Raw genomic sequence first — 13855 nt, forward strand, 5'->3', positions numbered from 1 at the left:
TTTAAATGACTGAGTCAAATAATCTCTAGTATTCCTCATTTAGCTTTAGAATTCTAAAACCCTTGCTAACAAAAAACAAAAATGTATGTTTCATACCTTTTGGCAGAGTTGGATTTTTTTGTTGTTTTTCAGTTGAAATTTGTACCTCCTTGGCAACACTTATGCTTTGATCATCAGATGGAATAATGGTTGTGAGGTAATTAATAGAAGCGACAAGAGCTTGTGTTTGCAGCGACAGATTTAAAGATGAAAAGGCCACCTAAAAATGTTTTAAAGAGAAAATTATTTTCCACAGCCAATTATAACCTGTGGTCTCCACAATAGACCCAAAAGATTCTCAGGTGGGCTTACATCATTGCTTTCCACCACTTAGAAGGAAGAGTAAAAAGTGGAAGATTCACAATCCCCTTAAACAGGGAATATATGGAGACAAATTACACTTACACACTTCAGGGGTACATCAGAATATTACAGTAACCTAATTACTCCATTTCCCAAGCATAATGGTTATGAAATCTATACTCTGCTTCTCATGGCTATCCTGATATTCAACATATAGATGGCTTCTTGGATCTTCAATGGACAATTATGATTATATAAAATTATAAGTCAAAAGGCAAAATCCCAGAACCACCATGTGCTACTACTATGTCTAGAAATGATTTCAAAGGTGGCATCCGTGAGATTTAAATATAAAAAGGACAACTGTGAATGGGTTACTAAGTGATCTTTTCAAATCACAATAATGGTCTTATCATTTAAAAAGAAACAGAATATATAACTTGAAGGGAAAAAGTACTACTTTTTTTAAAACAATCACTCTAGAAAGCTAAAATAGCAATACAAATTGATTTCAAGAATGGGTAGTTTTCTAATAGCAAATTAATATAAAATAAAAGGCTCTGTTTATAAACATGAATTTCTTTTCATTTTCTCATAACACTAAATGGATATAAAAACAATAAAAGGTTCACAATATTAAAACAGATTTCCCCATCTCTCAAAAAAGTGTGAGCTAAAACTCACCTCTCTCCTTTTCTGTCTAGTTACCCATAAATACATTGTGCTCCTCTTACTCTAAGCTACTAGGTAAGTAGTGCTTTGACTTCAAAAGTGCTCAACATCTCTCATATTTGATACACTTTTTCACCTGTACATCAAACAATGGTATCTAGTTTGGCTAGTTTAGAAACCTTTTAGTTCTTTGTACATCAAAGTTCTTTTGTCTATAGCATTCCCTAATTTAGAAATAATACTGAAACTTTTGGGTTTTTTGGGGGTTTTTTTTTGTTTTGTTTTGTTTTATGAGATGGAGTCTCGCTCTGTCACCCAGGCTGGAGTGCAGTGGCACAATCTCGGCTCACTGCAAGTTCCGCCTCCCAGGTTCACGCCATTCTCCTGCCTCAGCCTCTCCCAGTAGCTGGGACTACAGGCGCCCACCACCACGCCCGGCTAATTTTTTTGTATTTTTAGTAGAGATGGGGTTTCACCGTGATCTCGATCTCCTGACCTCGTGATCCGCCCGCCTTGGCCTCCCAAAGTGCTGAGATTACAAGCGTGAGCCACCGCACCCGGCCAATACTGAAACTTTTAAGGACGTTAGGATGTGATATAATAAAACAACAGCTTTACTAAGCTGAATCATAAACACAGAGCATGGTAAGTATCGATGAGGTTATTTATAACTCTTATTGGTCCTTGATTATGTCATCAAATTACCCGGTCAAGACTCCTCAAAGGATACTAGAGGCTTCAAGAGTAGGTTATTTTCAGACAGGATAAATTCCTTAAACAGAATTTCTTACCTTAACTGTTTGTTCAGTTTTTCCAAAAGCAGTTTGAAAACTAGGTCCATTCTTATCAGCCTGAAAAAAGAAGTAAAAGTTCTAAAGAAAGTACTAGGATCAAAGTAAATAAATCACTTATTTATTATCTCTGGTTAATTTATTTATAGTTATAAATGTATTTTATATACATTGTATATTTAATTTTATTGCCATTATTTTAAAGTTACATCCAAATAATGTATTTATTATAATAGTGCAAATGTGTTCTCCTCTTCAAACACGGGAGAATATTCACTTCTGGGAAACTGTAGCTAGGAATCAGAATGACAAACTCTGAAGGTTGTAAGGTGTAACAGTCACGTAGCCCATCTATCACCTAATGCTTAAATCCCTCCATAAAGTCTTCAGCAAGTCTATTTTTTTTATATCTCCAGTAAAAGAAACCTTGTTTCTTTACAAAACTAATCTTTAGAAAGCTTTTATTTAATGAGGTCTTCACACTGAGTCAAAAATCTATCTCCCATCATAACTAACCATTGGTCCTAGTTCCTTCTATCCCTTGGGAACATAAACAAATTCAAACTCGAAGATTTACCTCCTGTGAGAAGTTTCTGGCCTTGCCAATTTCCCTGCCCCTCTGTTCCAATAATGCTTTGTGCTTTTCTTTATTAGAGAATCAATCACATTATATTCTAATCATTATTTATTTGTGTTATCTGCCTATTCGTCAACAATTTTCTTGAGAATAGGGAATGTTTTTCATAACAGTACAGACATCCAATAACACATCCAGAGGTATTCAGTAAATAGCTGTTGACTGATTAAACAAATCAACTAATCTTGAAGGCAGCTAAATACCATCAGTTCCTTCAGTGTTTCTCATGCGAAATATTTTTGTGGCCCTTCCTATTCCTGGCATTTGTCTTCTGAACTCAATTTAATATGACTTTATCCTTTTTGATGCAGGATACTCAGCCAAATGTCACCTATATATGACCTATAATCAGTATAGGTATGTGGGTATGCCCTAGAAGACAAATGGTACCTACTTCATCCCAGGCTTCCATCTCTGGGAACAAGAAGTTTAGTGACTTTGTATAATAATAGCCCTGTACTTAAGTGAAAGAAGGTGTACAAATGAAAAAAGAAACAGATTTCCCTCTAATTAGAAACTGTGAGACACATCCAGAGCCATCAGTAACTTACTGTCATATTTTTTCTTCCAGAGATATAGTTTGGAGTCTACAATAAATATATAATCATTCTATAGCCCTTACCTTAATATACTCCACTTTCAAAAGATCTAATCCAGGTTTGTCAGAAGAGCTAATCAAATGAAGGGGCTTCTTTTTGGATCCTAGATTAAAGAAAAAGGAAAAAAAAAAGTGTTTCAAATAAATTGCTCTTTTGTAATTTGAAACATTTTAGATTTTTAAAAATTTGTTAATTAAGCTTTAAAAGAAAATCTTTGCATGTTGTCATAGTTATTAAATACAAAGGCTATCACTGTTGAAGAAATTAACCAATCCAAATTGTTACCTCTGACATCCAACTTACTTAAAAACATGCATATTTATTTTCACCTGATTTCACAGGTGACTTCTAAAATTCTGACAAATAATTTATTTTACTTCTATTAAAGAAATTTAAATAATTTCCTTTTGTTTAAACTGTGAGAGGTGACTTAAAAGAGGAAAGCTTTGTTTTTGTTTTTTTTTTTCAAGAGAGAACTGTTAAACTCCTTTTTAACTTAAAAACAACAGGTACTACCAGATGTCCTTTATATCCTGAGGTAGATGTACCAAGGAACTGCCTCCAAAAGCTGTGGAGGGAGAAGTAATCTGTCCACCATTTTATCCATCTTTTGCTATCTGCAATTCTTTAACTCTTGCTTCTGAGAGATCTCAAAATTTTCCCTTGACTTCCAAGGGCATAACCTTCACTAAAGGAAAAAACAGCCTAGAAAATTTATTATTTATATTTTTTCCCTCAAGACAATAATGTAAACCTTATCTTAACACAGGTCCCATAGAAATTACTAACACATAAAATATTTTTCTTCTAAATTGAGATTTGTTTTAGTTTCAACAATTAAAAAGTTATAAAACATAGGTCTTTATACAGTCAGTGTTCTGTATTCAAGGATTCCAACCCATAGTATAAACCAACTTCAGATTGAAATATTAAAAAAAATTAAAAACAATAAAAAATTAAAAATACGAAAATTTTTAAAACCAATATGGTGTAACAACTCTTTACATAGCATTTACAATGTATTAGGTATTAGAAGTAATCTAGAGATTTAAAGTATATGGAAGGCTACACATAGGTTATATGAAAATACAATGCCATTTTATATAAGGAACTTGAGCACCATGGATTTTGGTACCCACAGAGGTCCCAGAATCAATGCCCCACAGGTACCAAAGGACAACTGTATTTGACTAAAGCATTAGGGAAATATTAGGGAATTTTAATTACTGTAGATTTGTCCATTCCTACATGCCTCAAACACCTGAGCACACAATATATACACTGAAATGAATAAACAATCAGTTTCTGAAAAAACTAACTTTACATCCTATCATTTTTATTTTTATAACCTGGTGTTTCTTGTGGTATATGACAATCAAGAGTTTCTGAAAGAACTCACTTTACATCCTATCATTTTTATTTTTATAACCTGGTGCTTCTTGTGGTATATGAATACTATTTAATAGAAAGAACAAGGCCTTCAATAACATATGACCAGAGATAAACTCTAAGTTTTGTCATTCATTAAATACAGGATATTAAGTAAGCCACTTAATCTTTATTTAGCCTTTATTTATTTATAAAACAGGAATAATATTCCCCATATCAAGGGGATTTTTACAGACTCTCTGAGGCAAAAGATAATATTAATTAAGAGCACAGACCCTAGGGCCAGATTTCCAGGCTTTTAATCATGGTTCAGTCAATTACTATCCCTGTGACGATTAGTAAATTATATTAATACAATCAGTCTGTGCCTTAGTTTACTTACATTTAAACTGTAGATTATAACACTGCCTACCCCATAGTACTGCTATAAGGATTAAATGAGTTATTACTTGTAAAGTGCTTAGAACAGTGCAGCTATTATTTATTATAAATACAATATAAATGAAAGTGTTTCAGATACTCAAAAGTGCTATCTTTATTATAGGCTATTAATTCTATTTTATGGCTATTACCTTCAATTTCATGATAATCCAAGCTGATTTTCTTTAAATAAGATACTGCAGTTAAGTCAAATGTTCTCATTGTAGCCTCTGTTCCTAACTGAGTAACATTAAATACTAGAATTGTATCTTCTTCTTTCTGCTGTTTAGTAAATTCCAAAATCACCTAAAAGAATTAGAGTCAATGAAAAGTTGATAAGAAGTCTGAATCATACTTAAAATAATGAAAACAAAATCTTTCACCATGAGAATAGTAACTTTGCTCATATCCTTCTGCCACCATAGCTATTTAATATAATTGGAAATTACAAAACTTAAATTCTATTGTTGAGAATATAAGTACATTTATAAAAAAAGCATGACAGAATTTAACTTCATTGTTTACTTTTTCTAATTTAGTAAAATAGGAATGTATAGATTCTTCCTGAATATGATTTTCTTAAACCTGTGTTTCAAAGCAAAAATCACGTTTAGTAATTTTTTTAAAAGCATCCCCATTAAAGTAGAAAGTAAGAGAAGATGTTCACTATCATACTACTATTTAAGTTAACTCTGGAAATTATAGCCTGTATATTTAGCCAATAAAAAAAAAGTGGTAATTTTTAAAAGATGCAAGTGCTTTTGACATTCTAATCAAAAGGTGTAGATCTTTGTCTCCACCCTTTGAATATGGGCAGGCTTGTGAATGCTTAAATCAACAGAGTAGAAAGGAACTGATACTATAAGGACTTCTGGTGTCAAAAAAGACCATGAAACTCCCACCTGGGAACACTCATACTGGGGGAAGCCAGCCACCACGTAAAAAGTTCAACTACTCAGACTACCATGGCTTTTACCACGCTGAGAGGCCGTAAGTAGGTGTTTCAGTCAACAGTCCCAGCTGAGCTCCCAGCCAATAGCCAGTCAACTGCAAGCCTCACAAGTGAGCCACATGGACATCCAGCTTGAGGCTTCAGATGACTGCAGCCCCAGTCAACATCAGAATGTAACCAAATGAAAGACTATACACAAAATTACCCAGTTGAACCCTTCCAAAATTCCTAACCCACAAACCTGTAAGCAAAATAAAATAGTTGCTTTAAGCTATTTAACTTGATAGGCAGCAATAATAACCAGAATACTGAAAAAAAGGCAAAAAATAATATTATTAGCAGATGTTATAATTACATACTTAGATAACACTTTAAAAATACTTAAAGAAGAGGCCAAGTGCAGTGGCTCACGCCTGTAATCCCTGCACTTAGGGAGGCCAAGGCAGGTGGATCACTTGAGCCCGAGAGTTCAAGACCAGCCTGGGCAACATAGTGAAACCGCATCTCCACAAAAAATACAAAACATTAGCTGGGTGTGGTGCTATGTGCCTGTAATCCCAGCCTCTTGGGAGGCTGAGGTATTCTGTTATAGTAACAGAAAACAAATTAAGACATTCTTTATCACCATGAAGTTTACATTCTAGGGAAAGTTGGAGAAAATGAAGGTTGCTATCTTGTCTTGGGTGGTCAGATCTTTCCAATAAGATGACAATTGAACAAATACCTGAAGTAAGTTAAAAAAAAAAAAAAAATCAAGCCACGCAGGAAAAGAGTGTTCCAGGCAGAGGAAATAGCAAGCACAAAGAATGTGCTTTGGTATACAGAAGGAAAAACATAAGACAAGTGTAAGCTCCATGCGGCAAGAACTTTACTCACTGCTATTTTCCAGTATCTAAAATAATGTCTGGTAATAATGGCACATGATCAATACCTATTGAAGGGATAAATGGAATATGGCTGAAGCAGAGTGAGCAAGGCAGGAAAGAACTGGCCAGTCATATGAGGTGTTACAAATGTAAGGCCTTTTAGGCCATGGGAAGGACTTAGTCCTTTACTTTTAGTGACATTTGAAGTCAGTGGAGGATATTGAGTAGAGTAGTAACATGATCTGACATTCCCTTTTATTTTTATTTTACTTTATTTTATTTTAGAGACAAAGTCTTGCCCTGTCACCCAGGCTGGAGTGTAGTGGTGCAGTCTCGGCTCACTGCAACCTTTACCTCCCAGGTTCAAGCAATTCTCCTGCCTCAGCCTCCGGAGCAGCTGGGATTACAGGTTCCCACCACCACGCCTGGCTGATTTTGTATTTTTAGTAGAGATGGGGTTTCACCATGTTGCCCAGGCTGGTCTTGAACTCCTGACCTCAGATGATCCACCCACCTTGGGCTCCCAAAGTGCTGGGATTACAGGCGTGAGCCGCCACACCCGGCCTGACATTCACTTTTAAAGGATCAATCTGGCAAATGACAGAACAGAGTACCTGATGGAAGCAAAGACAGTTAAGAGGCTATTGCAAAATAATCCAGGCAAGAAGATTACAGTGACTTGGACAGTACAGTAGCAGCAGAAAGGAAGAGCAAACATCTGAATGCATTTTGAAGTTAGGGTCATGGGATTTAATGATATTTTGGATGTAGTATGGAGAAAGAGAGAAGTTGAAGAAGGCTAACAGTAAAGAACATACCTTTCTCTAAACAAATGCCAATAATACTTAGGTTTGTACACACAGCTAAAACGTAGTATTTCTAACATTATATTTTAGGACATGCTCTCACTTTGGCATATGAAACAGTCAATAAGGAACACCTCCATTTTCTATCCTTTTTGTTTTATTATCAAAGCAAGACAAATTTTTTATAGAAATCTGGAATACATGGAAAAGCAAGGAGGCATCTATAAAAACCTGTAATCTCACCACCCAGAGATGAACACTGTCTGTCATTTACCAAAGAAAACATATAAATGTAACTTCAAATGGAATCATAATATCCTTGGTATTATAATCTTTTTGTTTTCCCAAATAATAACATACCATGAACATCTCTCCATGTTTCCTTTTACCACATGACTTTTAAAGGCTGTAAACGTATGTTGGAAATTTAGGTTGTTTACATTTTTCCAAATCATAAACATGATAATGAGCAATATTATTTAGCTTAAAAGTGAAACGTTTAAAAAATTAAAGTAGGCATGTCATAAAAATTTTCTGCAGAAAAGTAAGTCCTAATTAAAAGTCTAAGCTCTTCCAGAATAAATTAGATATGCCACAGATCATTCTTACATCAGTTTTTTTAAAAACATTTCATTTTTAAAAATCTTTGTGTGTGTGAGAGAGAGTGTGTGTGAGAGTGTGTATGTGCATGTGTGTTGGGCAGCAGGAAAGAGAGTATCACATTTTTGATATACTTGACATGGGGGTCTAGCTTGAGGATAGCTTACAAGATAGTGACAGCCAGAAATATCTATTTATAGACAAAAAAGCACATACTTCTTTAATTTCAAACTTGAGTAGAAGATTGATGAGCTCCTCATTTGGGACCTCTGCAGCTTTTTTAAGTTCTGATCCTTTCATACTTTTACCAGTCTGTGGTTCTCCATCTTCAGCATCAAAATACTCATCATCAGACTCTAAAGGAAAAAGACATTTATTAGATCTAAGACAATGTACATTGAAAACTGCACGAAACACTCAAATCTAAATCTCTAAAAAGTGAAATTCATTTATTAGATATAATCTTCATGTTCAGCATCAGAATAGCTGCCTTTTTTAAACTTCCACCAAGTGACTCAACCTGACATGTAATAATCATATTTGAAATCAAATAGCACTATGTTCTTTTCTTCAATGGTTCTGTTTTTCCCTATAGTTCATTCACTCAATATTCAACAAAATATTCATTGGGCATTATCTACCACGTATCAGGCTGTGCCAGCTACTAAGGATACCAGAATGACCAGGATAGACATGGTCCTGTCCTGATGAAGCTTACATTCTAGTTCAAAATTAAAACAGCTCAATTAGGTCAAAGCTAGAGAAAAGCTCATGTAGAGATTGGGGCCAAAAAAAGTGGTTTATTTAGAATCTTAAGTAAGCACTGTCAACTACAAAAAAAAATCCCTTCATTTGTCCAACGAAGACAGAAACTTGGGCTTAAAGGGGATAAGAGACTCAAAGTCACACTAATGTAGCACAACTAGAACTAAAACCAGTAAATTACTACAGCACTTTCAGATTGCCCATATTTTCTGAAAATGTTATCTCTGTATAACAATGTATAGGCTTAATTTAATAGAGAAAGAGTATTTTACTTTCCTTACCTGATTCCACAGCATCTAGCAACAGTGAAGTACCAAGTAGACCTTTTGTCCCACCTGAAATAATAGGAATTGAGGAGACCTAGCAAAGAATACAGAAAGTTTTCTTAAAAAGGATGACTTAGCAGGATTAAATGCCATAAATGAGAGGAAGACTAAAAAGTAATAGAGGATAAAGAGATATGGAAAGGCACATACACACAATATAACACAATATACAAATCTTCCAACAAGATATATTGTGTAATCAACTAATAATTGGCTAGAATTTACAAATTATTAAGTCTACCACTCACATCTACAAGGACAAAACTAAGCGTAGCTCTAGTAAGTTAGTCTATTATTACTGTGTATCATTTACATTCTGTCTATTACAATATTAAAGTACATCTTTTTTATAGGTCCTTGGCACATGGTATCACCATGAGCTGGCTTTATCAAATTTCATTTCAAAGTAGAAATCCAACATTTCTACAGTGTAAAGATCAATTGCAATTAAAGTGACCTAGAACTTCTAAGTCTAACATATAAGAAAATTTTATACCAATTGTTTTACTTGCAAGATTCTAAAGAAGATTTTTGATAGTTTTTTTCCCCTCTAGCTTTGTTTAAAACACGTCATAAATTTGAAAGACATTTTACTTTCATTTCTGTACTTTTGGTCCTTTCACTTATAAACCTTGCCCTGAAACTGACTTTTCATCACTGCTCTAAAACAATAAAAATAGGGTTATACATTTTATTGTATCTATTTACCTGTCTCTCTGGAGACTGGGCTGATGATTTCTGTGGCAAAGGTATACTGTTCATCAAATATAGCACATCTTTCATCTTCTGGTCAGAAATTCTCACATGCATCAGAGGAAGTCCTCCTGACACTTTAAATCTAAAAATACAATTCAGTGGTTTTAAGTCAGCATCTCTATATTACAAACGAGGGAAAGAATTGCATTAATGTAATTAGATTAAAACATGCCTAAACTTTTGACATGTTTTAATCTAATTACATTAATGCCTAATTTAGACAACATTGTCAGGAAATGGGAAGTTCTATGTTAGCTAAGTTTTCAGATAATTTCAACATATCCCTCTTAAGTAGCCAAACCTCTTTAACTTAACTAATTTTTATGAAAATCTTTCGAAACACAATTCTCTGCCTTTCAAAACCAAAACACTACTTCCTGGTATCAAAGATTCTTATTATAAACATCAAAGAGTATTTAACCTCGTTACTCTCTATCCCATTGCCTTGCTTTATTTCTTTCTATATATAGCACTTGGCAGCACCTGACATATCACATTTATATTTGTTTATTTTATGTCTCCTCTGATTGAAATGTCAGCTCCATGAGGACATCTGTTTTACTCACTACTAATCACCATTGTGCTTTTATCAGTTGCTTACTTTTTGGCAGGTGCTTCTATTCTGTTTCCCTACTCAATGTAATTGCCTCAGGTTTGTCTCAATAGCCTTGTGGCAGCTATGTGCTGGTCATAAAGCTCTTTCTGGTTGTTGTTGTTTATCTTTGGCTTCCTGACTAGGCTGTGAACAGCTCAAGTTGACAGATGCCTAATTGCTGGATGCCACACTGGGGTACAGTAAAGCACTATAGAGAGGGAAATATAAAGCACTAAATGCCTATATTGGAAAAAAACTAAGGTCTCAAATCAGTGACCACAGCTTGTACCTTAAGAAACAAGGACTGAAAAGCAAATGAAATCCAAAGTAAGCAAAAGAAAGAAATAATAAATATCAGAGAGGAAATCAGGAAAAAAAAGAATCAAAAGACAGAAGATAATGGAAACCAATAGCTGGGTCTCTCAGAAGCTCAACAAAATGGATAAACCTCTGATCACAGTGATGAGGAGAAAAACAGAAAAGGCACAAATTACTAACATCAGGACTAAAAGAAATAACATCACTACAGATTCTTCGTGTATTAAATAGGTAAGAGGAAAGCATTATGAACAGTTTTATGCCAATACATTCAACAACTAAGATGGACAAATTCCTTAAAATACACAAACTCAAAACACTTGGAACATACAGATCATTCAAAAGAATAGATAATCTAGCCCTAATATCTATGAAAAAACATGAATTTGTAGTTAAATACCTCTCAAAATGAAAACTCCAGGACCAGATGACTTTACTGGTGAATTCTACCTAGCATTTTAGGAAGAAATAATACTAGTTCTACACAATATCTTCCAGAAAACTCAATGCATGAGGCCAACATTATCCTGATACCAAAACAAGAAAAGCACAGACCAATATCCCTCATTAACACAAATATAAAACTTTGTAACAAAATTTTGGCAAAACAAGTCCAAAAATATTTTAAAAGAATAATACATATGGGTTGAGTATCCCTTATCAGAAATGGGGAAAGAAGCATTTAAGATTTTGGAATATTTGTATTACATAATGAGATATCCTGCAGATAGGACCCAAGTCTAAACATGAAATTGATTTATGTTTCATTCATACCTTGCACACATAGTTTGAAGGTAATTTTATACAAAATTTTTAATAATTTTGTGCAAGAAATGAAGCTTGTAATAAGAACTTATGTGCAGAATTTTCCACATGTGACATCATGTTGACTCTCAAAAAGTTTCAAATTTTGGAGCATTTCAAATTTTTGGTCTTTGGATTAGGGATGTTCATCATTACCAAGTGAGGTTAATCGGTAATGAAAAGTTGGTTTAACATCCACCTGACAAAGGGTATCAATGAACGACTGATACATACAACATGAATGAATCTAAAATTAATCATGTTGAATTAAAGATGTTAAACAAAAAAGTTAAAAGTCTAAGATTCTATTTACGTAAAATTCTAGAAAATTCTAACAAATCTATAGTGTCAGAAAGCAGACCAATGTCCAGGGACTGGGGGAAGAGAAATTTAAGTAGGGAAGGAAAAAAGGAATACAAAGGGGGAACAAGGACACTTTTGGAGGTGGTGTGTTCGTTATCTTAACCGTGATGATGGTTTCATGGCTATATAGCTAAGGCCATATTTATCAAACTGTAAACTTTAAATGGATGCAGCTTATTGAACACCAATTATATTTCAATATAGCTGTTTTTTAAAAACCGTATAAACATTTCATAACTGTCTACTTAAATTCAAAATTAACTTTCTATTTTTATGTCCTTTGATTTTTCTCAGGATTATATGGGATTTCATTATCAAAAGAGCCTCTAATGTTTTCGAAGATTTTATTTTGTTGATATTAAGCATTGGATTTGATTCATTCAAAAACATGAACTATCAACTTTTACAGAATGTAAAAGTCCAAATATTTCTGAAATAAGAGTTGATGTATAATTCAAATATACATTTTCTTAAAAATATATTTCTGCTGCAAAATGGAATAATCATTTTTTCTGTCTCCCACAGAAATCTATCTTTGCTTCCTTAAATTCTAGCAACTGATGCAGACATATTTCACCTGTTGATTTTCTAATATAAAAGAAGTTCATACATTACCTGGCCATTCTAATGTCTTTTTCTACCATGGCCTTGGCCAACTCAACGTGAATATCCATGGGTTGCAATATATGCATAGTTGATGGATGCTGAAATCGACACTTTTTCCAGTTTTCCTCTTTAAAAAATAATTTAAGATAGTTATTATTTTTACAAACAGCTGTGGAACATGGATATTATTTTTAATGAATATTATTTTAAATTGTCATTCTATGGAAAATCACTATAAATTAATCCAGAGTCAATGATTACCAATTTTTACTTCTTTCAGTGTATCAGTTAAATAACCTATGCTTTTTAAATACAGACTGACAGGATCAAAGACTGTGATATAAAATAATTCATTTGGAGAATGTTTACATAACATCTTGCATTTCAAAGTAAACGGGAAAAACAAAGCCCAGGATCTATTACCTCAATTCCAGAATTAGTGACCAAGGTTGAAAATTACAGTGAAAAGAGGAGGAAAAACAAGAAAAAAGAAAAAGAACTACGGGGTTCCTAAGTACAATATTTACACCCAGCTTAGCACACAATTCCAAAGCAAAGCAGAGTTTTATCAAACAAAATTTCATGACCAAAAAAGTATAATAATCACTTTTCTTCAAATAAGAAGGTCCCAAAATCAGATTTTCCAATAACTAATAGAGTCCTATGCAGATCTTTATTGATGACAATGACTGAAAATCTTTTATCACTTATAATCCAATTATTCTTAATACAAAAGAAAAGGCAGTTTTAATGGTCTGTGTAAATACTCCAAGGAATTAACAGGCTCTTAATATATGAAAAGTAAGCAGAGCACTATGTATTTACATTTTAATAAATCTCAACATTCCTACTAGAGTATAAACTCTGCACATAGAGACTATAACTGTCCTTTCCTCTAATGACCTACCACAACATGACACTATGATCAAGGATAATTAATAAATATGTATTGCTTCTAGAAACTAAACAAGTCTTAAAAAAAAAACAAAAATATTTACGTAAGCATAGAAAACACCAAAGCTTTTGGAAAATAATTAAGTTAATTATCTTTAATATATTAAGACTATATCTACTATTTTGTAGATATATATTTCTCAGATATCTACAAAAGTAGACAGCATAATACTAGTAACACTATTGAAATAAAGACTAGGCTAATATAGTATAATATTTAATGATGAAGGCAGCAAGGAAAATAATATTGAGTCATCCCAAAAGCGGTAAGACAGAAAAACATGAATCAACTGC

The 13855-nt window shown here is 33.4% G+C and overlaps 1 protein-coding gene across 8 annotated transcripts in view; it reads right to left on the minus strand.

The window, feature by feature from the left end:
* Positions 1 to 13855, minus strand: part of VPS13C (vacuolar protein sorting 13 homolog C) — a 192724-nt gene that overhangs the window by 105804 nt on the left and 73065 nt on the right. For all 8 annotated transcript variants that reach the window (XR_004030533.1, XR_004030529.1, XR_004030532.1 and 5 more), the window contains 8 exons: positions 12617 to 12734; positions 9874 to 10003; positions 9121 to 9199; positions 8291 to 8430; positions 5003 to 5156; positions 3065 to 3144; positions 1806 to 1865; positions 97 to 259 (listed from right to left, as the gene is read on the minus strand). Coding sequence is in view for 3 of the 8 variants with exons in the window: in XM_030814508.1 (XP_030670368.1) it covers positions 97 to 259; positions 1806 to 1865; positions 3065 to 3144; positions 5003 to 5156; positions 8291 to 8430; positions 9121 to 9199; positions 9874 to 10003; positions 12617 to 12734 (924 nt within the window). In the remaining 5 variants the exon portion in view is untranslated. The remainder of the gene's footprint in view (positions 1 to 96; positions 260 to 1805; positions 1866 to 3064; positions 3145 to 5002; positions 5157 to 8290; positions 8431 to 9120; positions 9200 to 9873; positions 10004 to 12616; positions 12735 to 13855) is intronic.

This window comes from Nomascus leucogenys, chromosome 6, assembly GCF_006542625.1.
Source record: "Nomascus leucogenys isolate Asia chromosome 6, Asia_NLE_v1, whole genome shotgun sequence".
NCBI lineage: Eukaryota > Metazoa > Chordata > Mammalia > Primates > Hylobatidae > Nomascus > Nomascus leucogenys.